This window comes from Drosophila innubila (genome assembly GCF_004354385.1).
Source record: "Drosophila innubila isolate TH190305 chromosome 2R unlocalized genomic scaffold, UK_Dinn_1.0 1_C_2R, whole genome shotgun sequence".
Classification (NCBI taxonomy): Eukaryota; Metazoa; Arthropoda; class Insecta; order Diptera; family Drosophilidae; genus Drosophila; species Drosophila innubila.
The window spans coordinates 14,786,606-14,805,062 of NW_022995374.1; the positions used below are offsets into that span (position 1 = coordinate 14,786,606).

The following is an 18,457-nucleotide window of genomic DNA, read 5'->3' on the forward strand; positions in this document are numbered from 1 at the left end:
ATGCCACATGAGGCAGATATCTGGCTATTTAATTATTGTGCATGAACAAACACCGCCGGGTGCTGTCATCTTTAATGCCTCAGTTTACAAATTGGGCTCGGAACGCCATTATAAAATCAATGCACACAAGTCGGCAAACTTTGTGCATCATCTAGTCGCGGTCAGTCACAAAGATGGCCAAATCCAATTGAAGAAGTCCCTCAAATGCGATGGTATCTATTATCCAAATCTGTTTACATTCTATGTGGACTCCACATCGAATCGTTTGAGATCGATCGATTATTATAGTCTGCCCGTGCGCATCTTTATATCGGGACACAGCTGCAATGAGGATCGCCGCATTGAACAGGAACTACATCACCTGCATCACTTTGAAGAGGAGGATAATACGGGATACTCAAAGAGACGACGACGTCGTCGTGATCTTTCACAGCAATTGCTGATGCTCGATGGGAATCAATTGGAGCAGGCTTATAGTCAAAACAGCACGGACTTTCAGCCAGGTGATCTCATCTTTGGCAACAGTTTCGACAACGAGATGAGGCATCGCATCCTCAGCAGAAAAAGGCGTGGTATCTCCACGGATCCGTTGCAACTGCAGCCTGCACTTCACAGAAGAATCACGGATGCCAAGCAATGGATATCGGAGACATATGCCTCATATGCCATCCACACAACAGACAAGTGGAACCAGATCTGTCTGCGCAAATCGCAGTTCATCAACAATCTGAATGCTTTCCTACCCAAATCCGTATGCCAGAACTGCAAGGTGAACTTCCTGGATGTGAACGACGAGAGATTCGCGATTGAGCATCAGAATCGTGATCTGGTTGCGAGTCGAGATGTCTGCATCCATGAATCAATGTGGAAGGTCAGCATCACCTTCAACATTCGCTGCAATCGCAATGATATCGTTGACTCCGATCATCGCCTGAAGATCGTCTATCATCATCAGGAGTTTAACGACACGGACATTGCCAAGCGAGTGCGTCGAGAGCTGAGAAATCAATCGCCCTACTTCGAGCAGGCTTTGTATGTGGCCTCTGTGCTCGAGGAGCAGCCAGCAGGAGCTGCTGTCACCACAGTGCGTGCTCGAGATCCCGAGGATTCCCCTGTGGTCTACTCCATGGTCTCCCTGCTCGACTCACGCTCCCAGTCGCTCTTCAAGGTGGACTCAAGGACGGGTGTAGTCACCACATCGTCTAGCCTGGATCGGGAACTCATGGATGTGCATTACTTTCGTGTGGTGGCCACAGATGACAGTTTTCCGCCACGCAGCGGTACCACCACGTTACAGGTGAATGTCCTGGACTGCAATGATCATAGTCCCACATTCGAGGCGGAGCAGTTTGAGGCGAGCATTCGCGAGGGAGCCACTGTTGGGTCTACAGTGATTACACTGCGTGCTACAGATCAAGACATTGGCAAAAACTCGGACATTGAATACGGCATTGAGGGTGTTACAGGTAAGTTCAACCTAGACTCTTTCTCTCCACATCCGTATCTATCGTCTTTTAATCTCTTCCATTTCTTAGATGGCGCTGGCAACACGCAGGATCAGGAATTGCCCATCTTTCGCATCGACTCACGCTCGGGTGTAATCTCCACAAGAAGCAGCCTAGATCGCGAGACTTCAGACAGTTATCATCTGCTGGTGACAGCCTCGGACATGGCGCCATCGCAGAGCGATCGGAAGACGGCAACAGCGAGTGTTCTGGTGAAGATTCTCGATGACAATGACAACTATCCGCAGTTCAGTGAACGCACCTACACGGTCCAAGTGCCAGAGGATCAATGGGGCGACGACAACACTGTGGCACACATACGTGCCACAGACGCAGATCAGGGCAACAATGCGGCCATTCGATATGCCATCATTGGTGGCAACACACAATCCCAGTTCTCCATCGATTCCATGAGTGGCGATGTCACTTTGGTCAAGCCTCTTGATTACGAGAGTGTGAGAAGTTATCGCTTGGTCATCCGTGCTCAGGATGGGGGTAGTCCGTCTAGGAGTAACACCACCCAACTTCTGGTCAATGTCATCGATGCCAATGATAATGCGCCACGTTTCTACACCTCACAGTTCCAGGAGAGCGTTCTCGAAAATGTTCCCGTGGGATACAACATCATTCGAGTGCAGGCTTACGATTCGGACGAGGGTGCCAATGCGGAGATCAGTTACAGCATCTCGGAAAGAGATGACAACTTCCCGTTGGCCGTCGATTCACGCACTGGTTGGGTGCAGACCATCAAGCAATTGGATAGGGAGGAGCAGAGTCGCTTTGCGTTTCAGGTGGTCGCCAAGGATGGCGGCGTCCCTCCGAAGTCTGCCAGCTCCTCGGTAGTGATAACTGTGCAGGATGTGAACGACAACGATCCCACCTTCAATCCCAAGTACTATGAGGCCAATGTCGGAGAGGATCAACCGCCGGGCACGCCAGTTACCACTGTAACAGCCACAGATCCAGATGAGGACTCGCGACTCCATTACGAGATCACCACGGGCAACACCCGTGGACGCTTTGCCATCACCTCGCAGAATGGACGAGGCCTAATAACGATTGCCCAACCGCTGGACTACAAACAGGAGAAGCGTTTTCTGCTCACGGTGACGGCAACAGATTCAGGAGGACGCTCCGACACGGCCACTGTGCACATCAATATCACGGATGCAAATAACTATGCCCCGATCTTTGAGAATGCTCCTTACAGTGCTTCTGTGTTTGAAGATGCGCCCGTTGGCACCACTGTCCTAGTGGTTTCGGCCACCGATAGCGATGTGGGTATCAATGCGCAAATTACATACTCCCTGAACGAGGAGAGCATCAATGGGTTAAGTAGTCCCGATCCGTTTACAATAAACTCACAGACGGGAGCGATTATCACCAGTGCACCATTGGACAGGGAGACTACAAGTGGTTATCTACTGACTGTCACCGCCAAGGATGGGGGTAATCCCTCGCTGAGTGATACAACCGATGTGGAGATCAGCGTGACAGATGTGAATGACAATGCGCCGGTATTTAAGAACCCTTTGTATCAATCCTCTATATTGGAGGATGCACTGGTGGGCACCTCGGTTATACAAGTCTCCGCAAGTGATCCAGATATTGGACTCAATGGACGCATCAAGTATTTATTGAGTGATCGAGATGTGGAGGATGGTTCCTTTGTCATTGATCCAACATCAGGTACGATACGAACCAACAAGGGCTTAGATCGGGAGAGCGTCGCTATGTATCATCTGACAGCGATCGCCGTGGACAAGGGATCTCCGCCATTGTCGAGTACTGTAGAGGTACAAATCCGCCTGGAGGATGTCAACGATTCGCCTCCCACATTCGAATCGGACAAGATTACGCTCTATGTGCCAGAGAATTCTCCGGTGGGTTCAGTGGTGGGTGAAATCCATGCCCATGATCCAGACGAAGGTGTTAATGCCGTGGTGCATTATTCCATCATTGGCGGCGATGATTCCAATTCCTTTTCACTGGTCACTCGACCTGGCTCAGAGCGTGCTCAACTACTGACCATGACGGAGCTGGACTATGAATCCTCCCGCAAACGTTTCGAGCTCGTGGTAAGAGCGGCAAGTCCCCCCTTGCGTAATGATGCCCATATTGAAATTCTGGTAACGGATGTGAATGATAATGCTCCGGAGTTGCGCAACTTCCAAGTGATATTCAACAATTTCCGAGATCATTTTCCCAGTGGGGAGATCGGAAGAATTCCAGCTTACGATGCGGACGTCAGCGACAAGCTGAACTATCGTATTCTTTCCGGAAACAATGCGAATCTCCTTCGGCTCAATAGCAGCTCAGGCGGATTGATCCTTAGTCCCCAGCTGAATACGAATGTGCCCAAGTTTGCCACAATGGAGGTGTCCGTTTCGGATGGCATCAATGAGGCCAAGGCCATAATGCAACTCTCCGTTCGCCTCATCACAGAGGATATGTTGTTCAACTCGGTGACGGTGCGTCTCAATGAGATGACGGAGGAGGCGTTTCTCTCGCCGCTGTTGAACTTCTTTCTGGATGGTTTGGCGGCAATTATACCCTGCCCCAAGGAGAGCATATTCATCTTTAGCATACAGGATGATACAGATGTCACCTCGCGCATACTCAACGTTAGCTTCTCTGCCAAGCGACCCGATGTCTCACACGAGGAGTTCTACACACCGCAGTATCTGCAGGAAAGGGTATATCTTAATCGAGCAATCCTTGCGAGACTGGCTACCGTGGAGGTACTTCCCTTCGATGATAACCTCTGTGTGCGTGAACCTTGCCTCAATTTCGAAGAGTGTCTGACTGTGCTGAAATTCGGCAACGCTTCGGAGTTCATTCACAGCAGTACGGTGCTGTTTAGACCCATTTATCCAGTGAATACCTTTGCCTGCTCCTGCCCCGAAGGTTTTACGGGCAGCAAGGAACATTACCTGTGCGACACGGAGGTGGATCTCTGCTACTCGGATCCCTGCCAGAATGGGGGTAGTTGTGTGCGTCGAGAGGGTGGCTACACCTGCGTTTGTCTTGAGTCCCATACGGGTGCCAACTGTGAGACAAACATCAGCAAGCTACGACCGTGTATGTCAGATGCCTGCGAGGGAGGATTGTCCTGCATGAACAACTATCTCAGTTCACAGCCGCCACCCTACACAGCCAGCTGTGAACTAAGATCTCGCTCCTTCTCCCGCAACTCCTTCCTCACCTTCGAGAGTCTCAAGCAACGTCATCGCTTTAATCTCAAGCTGCGTTTTGCCACCGTCCAGGACAATGGGCTGCTGCTCTACAACGGAAGATACAACGAGCTGCATGATTACATCGCCTTGGAGCTTCTGGATGGACACATTGGATTCTCATACTCTCTGGGAGACAACAGTGAGCGCGTTACCCTCGTGCAACCGTCGAAGATCTCCGATGGAAAGTGGCACGAGGTGGAAATCATTTACTTTAATCGAACTGTGACTCTCGTTCTGGACAAGTGCGACACGGCGATTGCCTTGTCGGGACGGTTGGGTGCACCTTGGAATTGTGCCAATCAGACGACACTGAAGCTGGACAAGCGCTGTGCATTGTTAACTGAGACCTGTCATCGTTTCCTTGATCTCACGGGACCCCTTCAGGTGGGAGGTCTTCCAAGTATTCCTGCTCACTTTCCGGTAGCCAATCGTGATTTTGTCGGCTGCATTTCTGATCTGCGTATTGATGACCGTTACGTGGATCTCAATTCGTATGTGGCGGACAATGGCACTATTTCAGGATGTCCACAGAAGTCGCCGCTTTGTGGCTCAGAGCCCTGCTTTAATGGGGGCACGTGCCGGGAGGGCTGGAGCACCTATACCTGTGATTGCCGCGAGGGCTATGCGGGTAATAACTGTCAGGATAACATACCAGCTCCGTGGCGCTTCTCTGGAGATGGCAGCCTGAGCTTCAATCCTTTGCTGCGTCCCATTCAGTTGCCTTGGTTGACATCCTTCTCACTGCGCACACGGCAGGAGGATGCGTTCCTTATGCAGATTCAGATCGGACAAAACAGCTCGACTGTGATCTGTCTAAAACATGGCATCCTCTACTACATCTACGACAATGAGCCCATGTACTTGGCGGGTGCTTACCTCTCTGATGGAGAATGGCATCGCGTGGAGATCAAGTGGCTGCAGGGCTCGGAAATACAGTTCTCCGTGGACTATGGCCAACGCACCGGTTCGGTGCCAATGTCTCAGAAGGTACAGGGTCTGTATGTGGGCAAGATTGTCATGGGTAGTGTGGATGGTACCATTGGCACTGTCCAGGATGCGGTTCCCTTTGAGGGTTGTCTGCAAGATGTGAGAATCGGAGCGAGTCAAGCGGTTCTTTCACGACCCACAATTCGTGAGAATGTCGAGGATGGTTGTGAGTCTCGTGCTCACTGTCCCAATAGTTGTCCTGCCCACTCGAGTTGCTCCAGCAGCTGGGATCACGCCACCTGCGAGTGCACCGCCGGCTACGTTGGTGCTGATTGTGCTCCTATCTGTACGGTTCATCCTTGCGCTGCGGGCATCTGTCGCGCCAATGTCAGCCTGTACAGAGGCTACAGCTGCGAGTGCAACAGCAGCTTCCAACATGGAGATTATTGTGAGAGAACTCTCCAACAACCCTGTCCAGGAGGATGGTGGGGTGAGAGAGTTTGCGGTCCCTGCAAGTGTAACATCCAACAGGGCTATCATCCTGACTGTAACAAGACGTCGGGTCAATGCTACTGCAAGACGAACCATTACCAACCACCCAACGAGACCGCCTGCCTTGCCTGCGACTGTTACTCAATTGGTAGCTTCAACAGTGCTTGCAATCGGTTGACAGGACAATGCGAGTGTCGAGAGGGTGTCATCGGAAGACGCTGTGATTCCTGTTCCAATCCCTATGCGGAGGTTACCCTCAATGGCTGTGAGGTTGTCTACGATGCCTGTCCGCGTTCCTTTGCTGCCGGCATCTGGTGGCCCCGTACTCCTCTCGGCAGCGTGACCGTCGAGAGTTGCCCTCTTCCAGCGCGGGGCAAAGGTCAACGAAGCTGTGACAGTCAAACTGGAAGTTGGAGCACTCCGGATATGTACAACTGTACATCGGAACCGTTTGTCGAGCTGCGTCGTCAGCTTTCGCAACTGGAGAAACTAGAACTTGAGCTCAATTCTTTTGTGGCCATCAAAATGGCGGAGCAACTGCAGCACGCTTGCGAGGCTGTAGATCGCAACGCCGTCAGCAAACCTCCGGCTCCGAAGCACAACAGAAGATACAAAATGGAGTCCTCCTTCCTGCTTAATGCGGGGGGAGGCGGTGCTGTCTGGTCACATGAGCTGGAGATGGATTACCTTTCCGATGAGCTAAAGTTCTCCCATGATCGTCTCTACGGTGCAGATCTCTTGGTCACGGAGGGCATTCTCCAGGAGCTGATCAACTATGAGCTAATGCAAAGTGGACTCAACTTGACACACAGCCAGGACAAGTACTTCATCAAGAATCTGGTGGATGCGGCAAGTGTGATCCTCGATCGGAAATACGATGCTGAATGGAAACGCGCCACGGAGTTGATTCAACGTGGACCTGATGACCTCGTCGACGCCTTTAACAAGTACATGGTTGTCCTGGCGCGTTCACAGCACGATACCTACACAAATCCCTTCGAGATCGTGCAGAGAAACATGGTGCTGGGACTGGACATTGTCACCACCGAGTCCCTATTCGGTTATGAGCCGGAACAGCTCAGCGAGTACCACAAGACAAAGTACCTGAAACCGAACGCCTTCACCACGGAAAGTGTCATTCTGCCGGATACGAGTGGATTCCTCCAGCATTCGGCCAAGCAGAAGCCTGTGATCAGCTTTCCCAAGTACAACAATTACATTCTGGACAAGCACAAGTTTGATAAGCACACCAAGGTGCTGGTTCCTCTTGAGATGCTCGGGATAACGCCGCCAGAGAGCGATGAAGTGACCCAGGGAAGGGGTAACGACTATCGGGCCATTGTCGCCTATGCTCAGTACAAGGATGTGGGCCAATTGTTGCCCGATCTCTATGATGAGACGATCACTCGTCGCTGGGGCGTTGATGTAGAGCTAGCTACGCCTATATTATCACTACAGATTCTCGTGCCATCCACAGAGCGGGAACAGCAGCGTCTGGAAATTCCATCTCGTAAAATATCCTCAGCAGGAGGCGGTAGTTATTCCTCCTCCTCTTCATCTGTATCCTCTTCGTCAGGTCAATCATCTTCATCTCCTTCCTCTGGTAGTAGTCGAAGTTCTGGCAGTTCAGAGCAACAATTTGTGGAGGTCTTTGATGTGCCCAAAGCGCCAACGAGTAGCAGTGAGCAGCAGATTGAGGACATCAGGATCACAGCTCATGAGATTCCGCCGCCAGCATCTGTGGAGCAGCAGGAGGCCAACAGCAATGAGGCCATAGAGGTGGGAGAGCAGCCTCATATACGCCTCAACCTGGATGACATTGAGTTCCATGGCAATTCTGGCGAGGAACTCAGTGGAGGCGACTCACCGGAGCAACTGAATCCAAACTATGAAGGAAATCCGGACAGCAGTGAGCAGTCAAAGGGGGAAAATGATGCAATTTATCGAGATCGTCGGTTGGTGAAACGTCAGGTAGAAGTGATCTATCCATCAGAGCAATTGCAAAAGCCACAACACATGGTTTATCGCTCGCTGGGATCGCCACATCTGTCGCAGCCCATCAAGCTACAAATGTGGCTAGACATGGATGCGGCGCGCTTCGGACCACGCTCGAATCCTCAATGCGTACGTTGGAACTCCTTTACCAATCAATGGACACGTCTCGGCTGTCAAACCGAGATACCCGACTTCGATGGCGGCTTCTCTTCGAACTCGCATTTGCCCATCTTGATCAACTGTAGCTGCACGCACATTTCCAACTATGCGGTCATTGTGGACATTATAGATCCGGAGGATATTCCAGAACCCTCGCTTCTAGTACAAATAACTTCCTACTCGGCCTTCATGGTCTCCCTGCCTCTGCTGTTGGGAGTGCTTCTGGCCTTGGCTTTGCTCCGTGGCCAGCAGACTAACTCGAATACGATTCATCAGAATATTGTACTCTGCGTCTTTTGTGCGGAGCTTCTCTTCTTCGTCGGAATGCAGTCGAGGCGTCATCTGCTGGAGAATGAGTTTCCCTGCAAGTTGATTGCCATCTGTTTGCATTACTTCTGGCTAGCTGCCTTCGGCTGGACAACTGTGGACTGTGTGCATCTCTATCGCATGCTCACCGAGATGCGGGACATCAATCATGGTCCTATGGGTTTCTACTTTGCCATGGGCTATGGAGCTCCAGCTGTTGTCGTCGGTCTCTCCGTTGGCGTTCGTGCTCATGAATATGGCAATAGTTTGTTGTAAGTAAAGATTTTATATTGTATTATTAATCCTGAAGATTAACGCCTGACACAAATAATCCAATCTGTTTCTTCTTTCAGCTGTTGGTTATCCGTTTATGAGCCTGTGGTTTGGTGGTTGGTGGGTCCCATTGCCGGCATGTCAGTGGTGAATCTCCTCATACTCTTTGTCTCGGTGAAGGCGGCTTTCACGCTCAAGGATCATGTGCTGGGCTTTGGTAATCTACGTACTCTACTCTGGCTCTCGGTCGTCTCTCTCCCTCTCATGGGCGTCATGTGGGTGCTGGCCGTGTTGGCGGCCTCGGAGCATTCCCAGCTGCTAAGTCTACTGCTCTCCGGAGTGGTGTTGCTCCATGCGCTCTTCTGCCTCATCGGCTACTGCATCATTAACAAGCGAGTGCGAGAGAATCTTCAACGAACCTGTTTGCGTTGCATGGGCAGAAAGGTGCCTTTGCTGGACTCCTCCATGGTGGTGAGCAATAGCTCGCATAATGTCAATGGCGCCGCGAGGCCAAATAATTTCCTCGCCAGTAACTACGAAACGACTCGACGTAATATTGGCATCAGTGCATCGAGCACCACTTCAAGGAGCACGGCAAAGACCAGCTCCAGTCCGTATAGTGATGGACAACTGAGACAGACATCGACATCCACCTCCAACTACAATTCGGCCAGTGATGCGCCAAGTTTTCTGCGTGGATTTGAATCCTCGACCACAGGACGCAGTCGTGGCGAAGAGAAGTCACGAAGACAGCGCAAGGATTCGGATTCCGGTTCGGAAACCGATGGACGCTCTCTCGAATTGGCCTCCAGTCATTCCAGCGATGATGATGAGTCGAGAACGGCGCGTTCCTCGGGCACACATCGCAGCACGGCGGTAAGTGCAACTCCAGCCTATTTGCCCAACATCACGGAGCATGTGCAGGCCACCACACCGCCGGAATTGAATGTGGTGCAGAGTCCGCAACTCTTTCCGAGCGTCAATAAACCAGTCTATGCGCCACGTTGGTCAAGTCAACTGCCGGATGCGTATCTTCAATCGCCTCCTAATGTTGGACGTTGGTCGCAGGACACGGGCTCGGATAATGAGCATGTGCATGGCCAGAAGATGACCATCTCACCGAATCCGCTGCCCAATCCCGATCTCACCGACACCAGCTACATGCAGCAGCATCACAACAAGATTAATATGACGCCCTCGATCCTGGAAAACATTCGAGATGCCCGCGATGGCTATGAGGACAGTTTGTATGGACGACGCAATGATTATCCGGATAAATACGGTTCCTACAAGCCACCCAGTCACTATGGCAGTGAGAAGGACTATCCGGGTGGTGCTGGTGGTGCTAGTGGCTCCCAAACCATTGGGCATTTGCGCAGCTTCCACCCGGATGCGGCTTACCTCAGTGACAACATCTACGACAAACAACGCACTTTGGGCAGCGGTTATTTGGGTGCCAAGTCGGAGTCACCCTATCTGTCCAAGGATCGCATTACCCCCGACATCTATGGCTCTCGCGATGGACACTACAGCCTGAAGCGTCAACCTGCCTATGCCACAGATTCCCTTCACTCGGTGCACTCGCTGCTGAAGAACGATTATCAACAGCAGCAACAACAGTTGGCTCAGCAGGCGGATCGCCTGTCGGAGGGATCGGATAAGAATGGCTATCATTTTCCGTATACCGCCGAGGAAGATCATCTGCAACAGCAGGCGAGGAAGCTCAGTGGCAGCCATATGATGCATCCACATGCGGCGCTCGTTAATGATATGAATAATCCTGGTCTCCTCGCTCGGCACACACTCAACGGCATTGCCACAGCTGGAGGAATCGGTGGTACAATTGGTGGTGGCAGCTCACGGCACAGTTCGCGTGCCTCGTCGCCCCCCTCGAACATGGTGGCGCCCATGCAACCGCTGGGTCCTTTGGCCAGCATTACGGACACAGAGTAAGTAATCCTTGAAATAATGTTCTCCCTAACATTTCATTTTCTTATACGTTTTTGCTTTGATTGGTTTTTGGTATTTGGTTTTTTTTATCGTTTTCTGTTTTCTATTTGGGTTTTTTCGTTACTCGATGTGTACTATGTCCTTGTATGAAGAGAGTTCCTCCTCTTTTGTGGCTTCTGTTGGTCCACTCTCGTAATTAGCCAGCAAATCGCTTTTGTACTTTTCCATGTACACTCCAATTTCAGTTTCACCTCAAATTCTTACATCAATTATATTTGATTTGCTCTATATACTCATCCGTACTCATACTCATACTCACACTCAATCCCATAATCATACTCATATTCGGTTCGTTTCATTTCGTTTAATTTAAACGTTAAGATTTCGTTTCCTTTTTATTTTTTCCGATTCCTTTGATTCCATTTTAATCTCTGCTCTTTTGTTTCAAATTCTTTTTACTTTATGGCATACAAACCACAAACACAAATAAACACAACAATACAAAACATAAAACAAAAATGTCTAAAAAAAATCTTCCATGTTCTTTTCCCCCCTTTGCCCTCCTGCCCCCTAAATCCGATGTGATATCAACACAACAATGAAAACTAAAAACAATGCAAATGAATATGATACGAAAAAATCCAACAATTTTGATGAACACACACATACGCACACATACACACACACAACATATATATATATACACGCACAAATGATTGCAACTTTCAGCTGGAACTGGGAACGTTTGAAGCAAATCTAATTTGACTATCTTTCACTTCTATGCTCTTCCTCTCTGTGTAAACTGCTTTGCGCTTTGCTTACAACAACAACAACAACTGAAACAACAACAACAAACTCACAAACACACAAACACAAACACACACACTCACGCACACACTCTTGCACGCAATGCAAAAACGATGGCGGGGCCAATTGTGTTTTCTTAACCCAAAAAACCAACCCAACTCAAACAAATCAACAACAACATCAAATATTTAACAACAACACTGACAAATCGCTACAACAACAATAACAACAACAATTCAATTGAACAACAACAGCTCTGAGGTAAACCACAACGAAATGCATTTTCCATATTTTCCAACTTTCATCGTATCAAATTGCATCATCACAACATTTTCATTTCCTTTTTGTTGTTGTATACAATTTTCACTTGTGTTTTCCTTTATGTTGTTGTGTTTTTCCAATAACTTAAGTGTAAATACAATTGAAATTCTTTAACTAAATAATTACTTACATTTAATTGCACATTTTACTTAAACAAATTCCATTTTACGCTCAATTTAATGTAAATGAATTAATTGATTTTAGTTGTTTAATTTTATAAATGCAAACATTAATAATTGTATTTTTTCTTGCAATTTATTTGATTTGCTTAAGCAAATGTAAATAGTTTTCTATTTTGTCTATTTTAATTTGTATTTGTTTGTTTAGTTTGTTGAATGCAATTTTGTCATTACGTTTTTTTTATTTAATCAACAATTTTCTAATATTTGATCATAAGTCTCGCATAAAATCATTCCTGCAACAATAACAAAAACACAACAAAAAAATACTATGCAAACATTTTCACAGTTCGACATTATTTGGCTGCATCGCAGACAACAGAGGCAACATTATCCTTGGTCGCTTACAATATGGTATCAGGATATGTACATAACATCAAAGCACACCACAAATACATATTCAAATAGCAACTGAATCTATCCCCAATTAGTGTTATTCTGCACCAGTTTTCAAACAGTCAAATAATCAATTCAAACTACCACAATCTAAATAATGGCTAGAGCTACAATGTATTAACTAGGCGTATACTTAATAATAAAAAATTAAATATAAAATATTTCGGTGATCCCGAAGATTTAATACGCTTGCAGAGGAATTAATCAAACTGTTGCTATGTTTTATTATTAATAAATATTATATACTCCCTACATCTCCCCATCAGAGAACTGCAACGGGTAAGAGATGTTCGATCAGACTCGAACATTGACTCGTACTCGTTGTGATTTTTTCACTTTGTTTAAGCGATCGGAGCGGATCGTTCGAACTGAGCGTTTGATTCGAATCAAATCGTCCGCAATCATGCTGATCGTTTGTGAGCGTTCTGCTCTTGATCCAAATCACGTTCGAGTAGCAAATGATCAATGATTTTGAGCGTTTGTGAGCGTTCGCTCTGACGAGTCATGAGTCATGATCGAACTTGCTGGTTGATTTGATTTGATCTATACCTGCTTTGTTCAAACGACGATCAATCATCGAGTCATATACTCGAGATGACTCGTTCAGAACAGAGGACTGCAACGGGGCAGAGATGTTCGATCAGACTCGAATACTGACTCGTACTTCATGTGATTTATTCACTTTGTTCAAGCGATCGGAGCGGATCGTTCGAACTAAGCGTTTGACTCCGAACAGTCGGATCCAATCACGTTCGAGTAGCAATCATCGAAATGATTTTGAGCGTTTGTGAGCGTCTGTTTCGATCGAGTCACGAGTCATGATCGAACTTGCTGGTTGATTTGATTTGATCATACCTGTTTTGTTGAAACGATCGGATCAATCAACGAGTCATACCGACGTTGAGAGCGCGCACTGCGGGAGCTGTTTGCGCTTGCAATGATATTATGCACGCGTAAATATGTATATAAATGCAATAATATTTATGCTTAAGACGTTTATTGTAAAATTTATTACGGGATGCGTATACATACCAGAGAACTGCAACGGGTAAGAGATGTTCGATCAGACTCGAACATTGACTCGTACTCGTTGTGATTTTTTCACTTTCGTATATAAATGCAATAGTATTAATGCTTAAGACGTTTATTGTAAAATTAATTACGGGCTGCGTATACATACGTTCATATGTACATATGTATATACATACATACATGCAATTACACATCCTATAATAAAAATAATAATATTTTAATTTTTTTAAAGACTGGAAAAACTATCAAACTCTTTAAATTATTTAAAATAAATTATACTTTTATAATATTAATTAATTTAATTTTTCATTCTACTTTCTAATTTAAAATTTAAATTTTTAACAGATATTTTCTATCATTTTATTTTATATTTTATAAACTATTCTAAGTTGACATTAAATAAATAAAACATATTTAAAACCAATAAATAATTAATAATAAATAAATAAATTATAAATAATAGTTTTAATAAAATGTGTGTACATAATCGTGTCATATAAATATGCATTTACATAAATATATTATAATTACATAAATATAAATGTATGCATACATAATATATGCGCACATTTACTTAGAAGAAGAAGCAGGAAAAAAAATACAAAATCAACAGTGTCGCTTCGATCGTACTGAATCAATCACAATCAAACCAACTCAGTCAAGTTCAAGATCATGACTCGTGACTCGAGCGAAACGAACGCCTCACAAACGCTCAAAAAATCATTTCGATCATTGCTACTGAACGTGATTGATCGAAACGAACGCTCACAAACAATCACAATCAAATCAGATCGTATGACTCGAACGCCACTCGACCCGAATTGTTCGAAAGCAAAAAATCATACCGCGACTCGATCGTAAACAAAGAGACCCGTGACTCGATCGAACCCGTTGCTACCGAGTCTCTGAGTTGATTTGATCGAACTTGTCGCTCTGGTGCTCAATCATACTCGAACATACCCGTTGCAGTTCTCTGGTATGTACATATATGCGCACATTTACTTAGAAGAAGAAGCAGGAAAAAAAATACAAAATCAACAGTGTCGTTCTCGATCGTACTCGAACAATCACAATCAAATCAAATCAGTCAGCAAGTTCGATCATGACTCGTGACTCGATCGAAACGAACGCTCACAAACGCTCAAAAATCATTTCGATCATTGCTACTCGAACGTGATTGGATCGAAACGAACGCTCACAAACGATCACGATCCATGACGATCGTTGCCACTCGAACGTGATCGGATCGAAACGAACGCTCACAAACAATCACAATCAAATCAGATCGTATGACTCGAACGCCACTTGACCCGAATTGTTCGAAAGCAAAAAAAAACATACCCGCGACTCGATCGTAAACAAAGAGACCCGTGACTCGATCGAATCCGTTGCTACCGAGTCTCTGAGTTGATTTGAACATACCCGTTGCAGTTCTCTGCTCCCCATGCTGAGTTTACAGTTCATCCATAGGGGTAGAATGTTCCATTCCTTCCGTACAAGAACTTTTAGTTAATTTTCACTTTGCTTTAACCTTAATTGATCCAAACTTAAAAACCACATATCTGCAAGAGTATTAATTAAATAATTAAATGCAATTAAATATAAATATTTGGATAGTTACCCGATCTAACTTTAACCCTTTAATGTTACCAATTTAAAGTCAAATAATGCCTTAGGCCAAGCAATTAAAAGTCAAACTGACAGAATTGATTTAAAATAATTGTATTCCTTTATGATTTATGAAATAAGTGAACCGCTCTCATCTATCAATTTAACATAGTACAATTTAACATAGTTTAAGAGCTGAAGATAAGCCTTACTACACACATACACACAAATACAACACATATCTGCATATACGATAACTAAAACACACACACACACACTCTCACAAAGTAATTTTGCATATTATTGTAAAAAGATTTTCTATTTTCCAACATCACCAAATTGCGCATTTCCATTATTTCTCGTAATAAAACAATATAAAATAGAATTCGATTATTTTGGATTGATGTAATATTGGAATGCTTTTTGAACATTATATAAACTGTACACGTAATCAAGCTGTGAATCGCATGAATAAATTGTAGTTTAGCTGCTTTTAAATAATTGAAAATAAATAGTTAATGTTTATATACAATTTGCAACAGGCGGAATATTGATGACGATGAAACCACTGTGTGACGACTGACTGCAAAGCGACAATTGCAACATAAGCAGCAACTGCAACAGAGGCAACAGGCAACAAATCAATTTGCAACAATTCGACGCAAGCCACAATACAAAAGGCAGACAAATGTTTAAATATAAGTATTTAAAGCTTAACATTATAATTTAAATACTCACACACAAAATACACTGACACTTTCACACACACATCCAATTGACTGTGTGTGTGTGGCATTTAAATCATGTACATACTATAAGAAGAAGATGGAGATGAAAGTGGACCGTAATACGAAACAGTATACATAAAACATACGAACATATAAGTCTAATATATATATATTTTTGAATAAGTATATTTAATTAATTTTTACAGACAACAACAAAAGATGTTCTTGTCTGTCATTTAAATTAAATTAATTTAATCGAAATCATAAACAAATCTTGCATTTACTTAGCTTTATGTATTTGTATCATATACTAAGTATATCAATCTATACTTACCTATATTTGTATTTGTATTTAATAAAACTCAGACTGATTTTATGCATTTTTTCGATTTCATAACAAATCATATAACAATTAAGAATTGCATAAATAAAGCTCAATACACAAACACGTTCACTTACAAAATTCTATAAAACGTAAGATGAGTAACAGAAAAGTATAACCAACTCAAAAAGCCAGAGACAGGCGATTGCGAGTTTAAAAATTTGAGTATATTTGTTATCACTCTGCCTGTATATATGGAAACAGGTATGCCAGACTTGGTAGATACTCAGCTTCTCAACTACCATAAAACAAATGTATAATAAATTTTGTTGATTTTCTGGCTAATTACAAACCAAGCAGCAGATACTCATTGTACGTATACTGTAGACATTTTAGTGCGTTTACAGGGTATCAAGTTTATATTATTTAGGAAAATTTAATATGATTTGATTGAAATAACAGAACAAATGTCGTGTGCCTCCTAAGTACGTATAGAGCTTATTATTATGCCAAATTAGTTAAAGTTCAGTTCAGAATCGAAATGAAAAATTGCCAACTACACAAAATACTAAATATGAAATTATAATTAATTTGCAAACGTTGCCATTTATTTAAATGCGTTCATTACGTAGATAAATCCCGAAATACCCAAACAACAAGCCTGTCAAACAAAATGTGGCAAATTGTACAATGAAATGCGTGTAAAGCGCATTAAAACGAATCAAAATCTATTTGGATATTATAAATACAGATACATATATATCTATGTGAAAATTTAGGACAAGAAATACAAACAAACACACAGACAGACAGAAATATACAGTTAAACATATCCAAGCAGTAAATGTCTATAAGTTAAATGAAAATACTCGGATAACATATTTAATAGTTGTAGCTAGAACACTTTTGTGTTGTGCCTATTTCAGTTTGAATGTGCAACAATTACAAATTATTTATAACTTGGCTAACATCAATTGTGGCTAAAATACCAAAATAATAAACAAATTTAAGCTGCTTACAACAAACAAATACATATAAAATTCATGCACATTCCAAAGGATATTGTGCTCCAAAGTCAAGAGAAAAGAAGGAGTGAGAGGAGGTATTGCTAAGGCGCCTCTCTCTCTCATCACTTCTACTTTACCATCTATCAACGCTGCTCTATGTGCTTCTCATTTCAAAACTTAAATTATTGATATCTATGTGAATTGATATATTTAAATGTAAATTATGCAAAGCGCAAGCAAATACTTCAATAGACAAATACGAGAAGTATCTAAATAAAATGTGTATATTTAAATTTAAAAAATTCAAATTATATAACTGGTTTTAATACACAGCTCTGTTGATTTCAGCTGAAATGAAGGTAAGTATTTAAATATTTGAGAAATACCTAAAAGTATCAAAGCAAATAAATCAAACGATTTGGACTATGTTTTTTTCATATTTTAAATTTTTAGGTTTATTCATGTTAATAATTTCATATTATTATTGTTGCTATTATAATTATTGTTATTATTATGTCTGCTATGTTCGGATTAAACTCATTACATATGTATATGTGTACGCAAATACAGTATAAGAAGTATCTTTGTGTACTTTGTATGTATGTATGTATGTATGTATGAGTGTGTATATGCACTAAATATTGTTTTTACTTAAATATTTAAAAACCATCATTGGATAAATAATTCATATCTTGTATACATTTTCTTTAAGGGTTATTGTTTACTGTAATATTATTATGCATTTTTTATTATTTATTTTTATTATTATAATGAAATAATTGAGTTTAGCTTGATTACACCACGGTTATAAATAAATTATTTTGAGTTATAATATTCATTCAAATGACAACAATGTAGCGCAAAATTCAGTTTTATTTATGAGATTTTTAACAATGTTTATGTTTTTTATTTTTTTTTTCGACTAGAAGCAAATCCATATACAATAATCGTATAAGTTACATGTATACATATATATGTATTTCAATTTGTATATATATTATATATAATGCAATTGTTGTGATTATATTACAAACAGTTCGAAATGCCAAGCCGTGCTCTCTATAAGGCATTTTCTCTCTCTATCGTATATAAATCTCCCAATTCTGAACAAACTTAATACACGCCGTGTTAAATTCAATTTGTATCTCAAAACACATCGTATCTAATAGATACTTTTGCTATGCTTCTGCTCGTTGTGCATCATTTCTTCGCCT

The 18,457-nt window shown here is 43.3% G+C and overlaps 1 protein-coding gene across 1 annotated transcript; it reads left to right on the forward strand.

Annotated features, from left to right (window-relative positions):
• The first annotated feature begins 7 nt into the window (after window positions 1-7).
• LOC117782993 (protocadherin-like wing polarity protein stan) lies at window positions 8-16,058 on the forward strand. The gene is made up of 7 exons (XM_034620114.1): window positions 8-1,466; window positions 1,536-7,731; window positions 7,777-8,892; window positions 8,974-10,842; window positions 11,905-11,911; window positions 12,440-12,504; window positions 15,729-16,058. Exons 1-7 carry the CDS (start codon window positions 8-10, stop codon window positions 15,760-15,762), a joined length of 10,746 nt encoding a protein of 3,581 aa, XP_034476005.1. The 3' UTR covers window positions 15,763-16,058.
• Window positions 16,059-18,457: the final 2,399 nt, after the last annotated feature.

Excerpts from the sequence above, each read along its gene's own strand:
- LOC117782993 (XM_034620114.1), top strand. The coding sequence starts at position 8 with ATGAGGCAGATATCTGGCTATTTAATTATTGTGCATGAACAAACACCG. Across the intron at positions 7,732-7,776 it reads TCTTCATCTGTATCCTCTTC|TTCTGGCAGTTCAGAGCAAC; the intron begins GTCAGGTCAATC and ends TAGTAGTCGAAG. Across the intron at positions 12,505-15,728 it reads CCTTGGTCGCTTACAATATG|GCGGAATATTGATGACGATG; the intron begins GTATCAGGATAT and ends AATTTGCAACAG.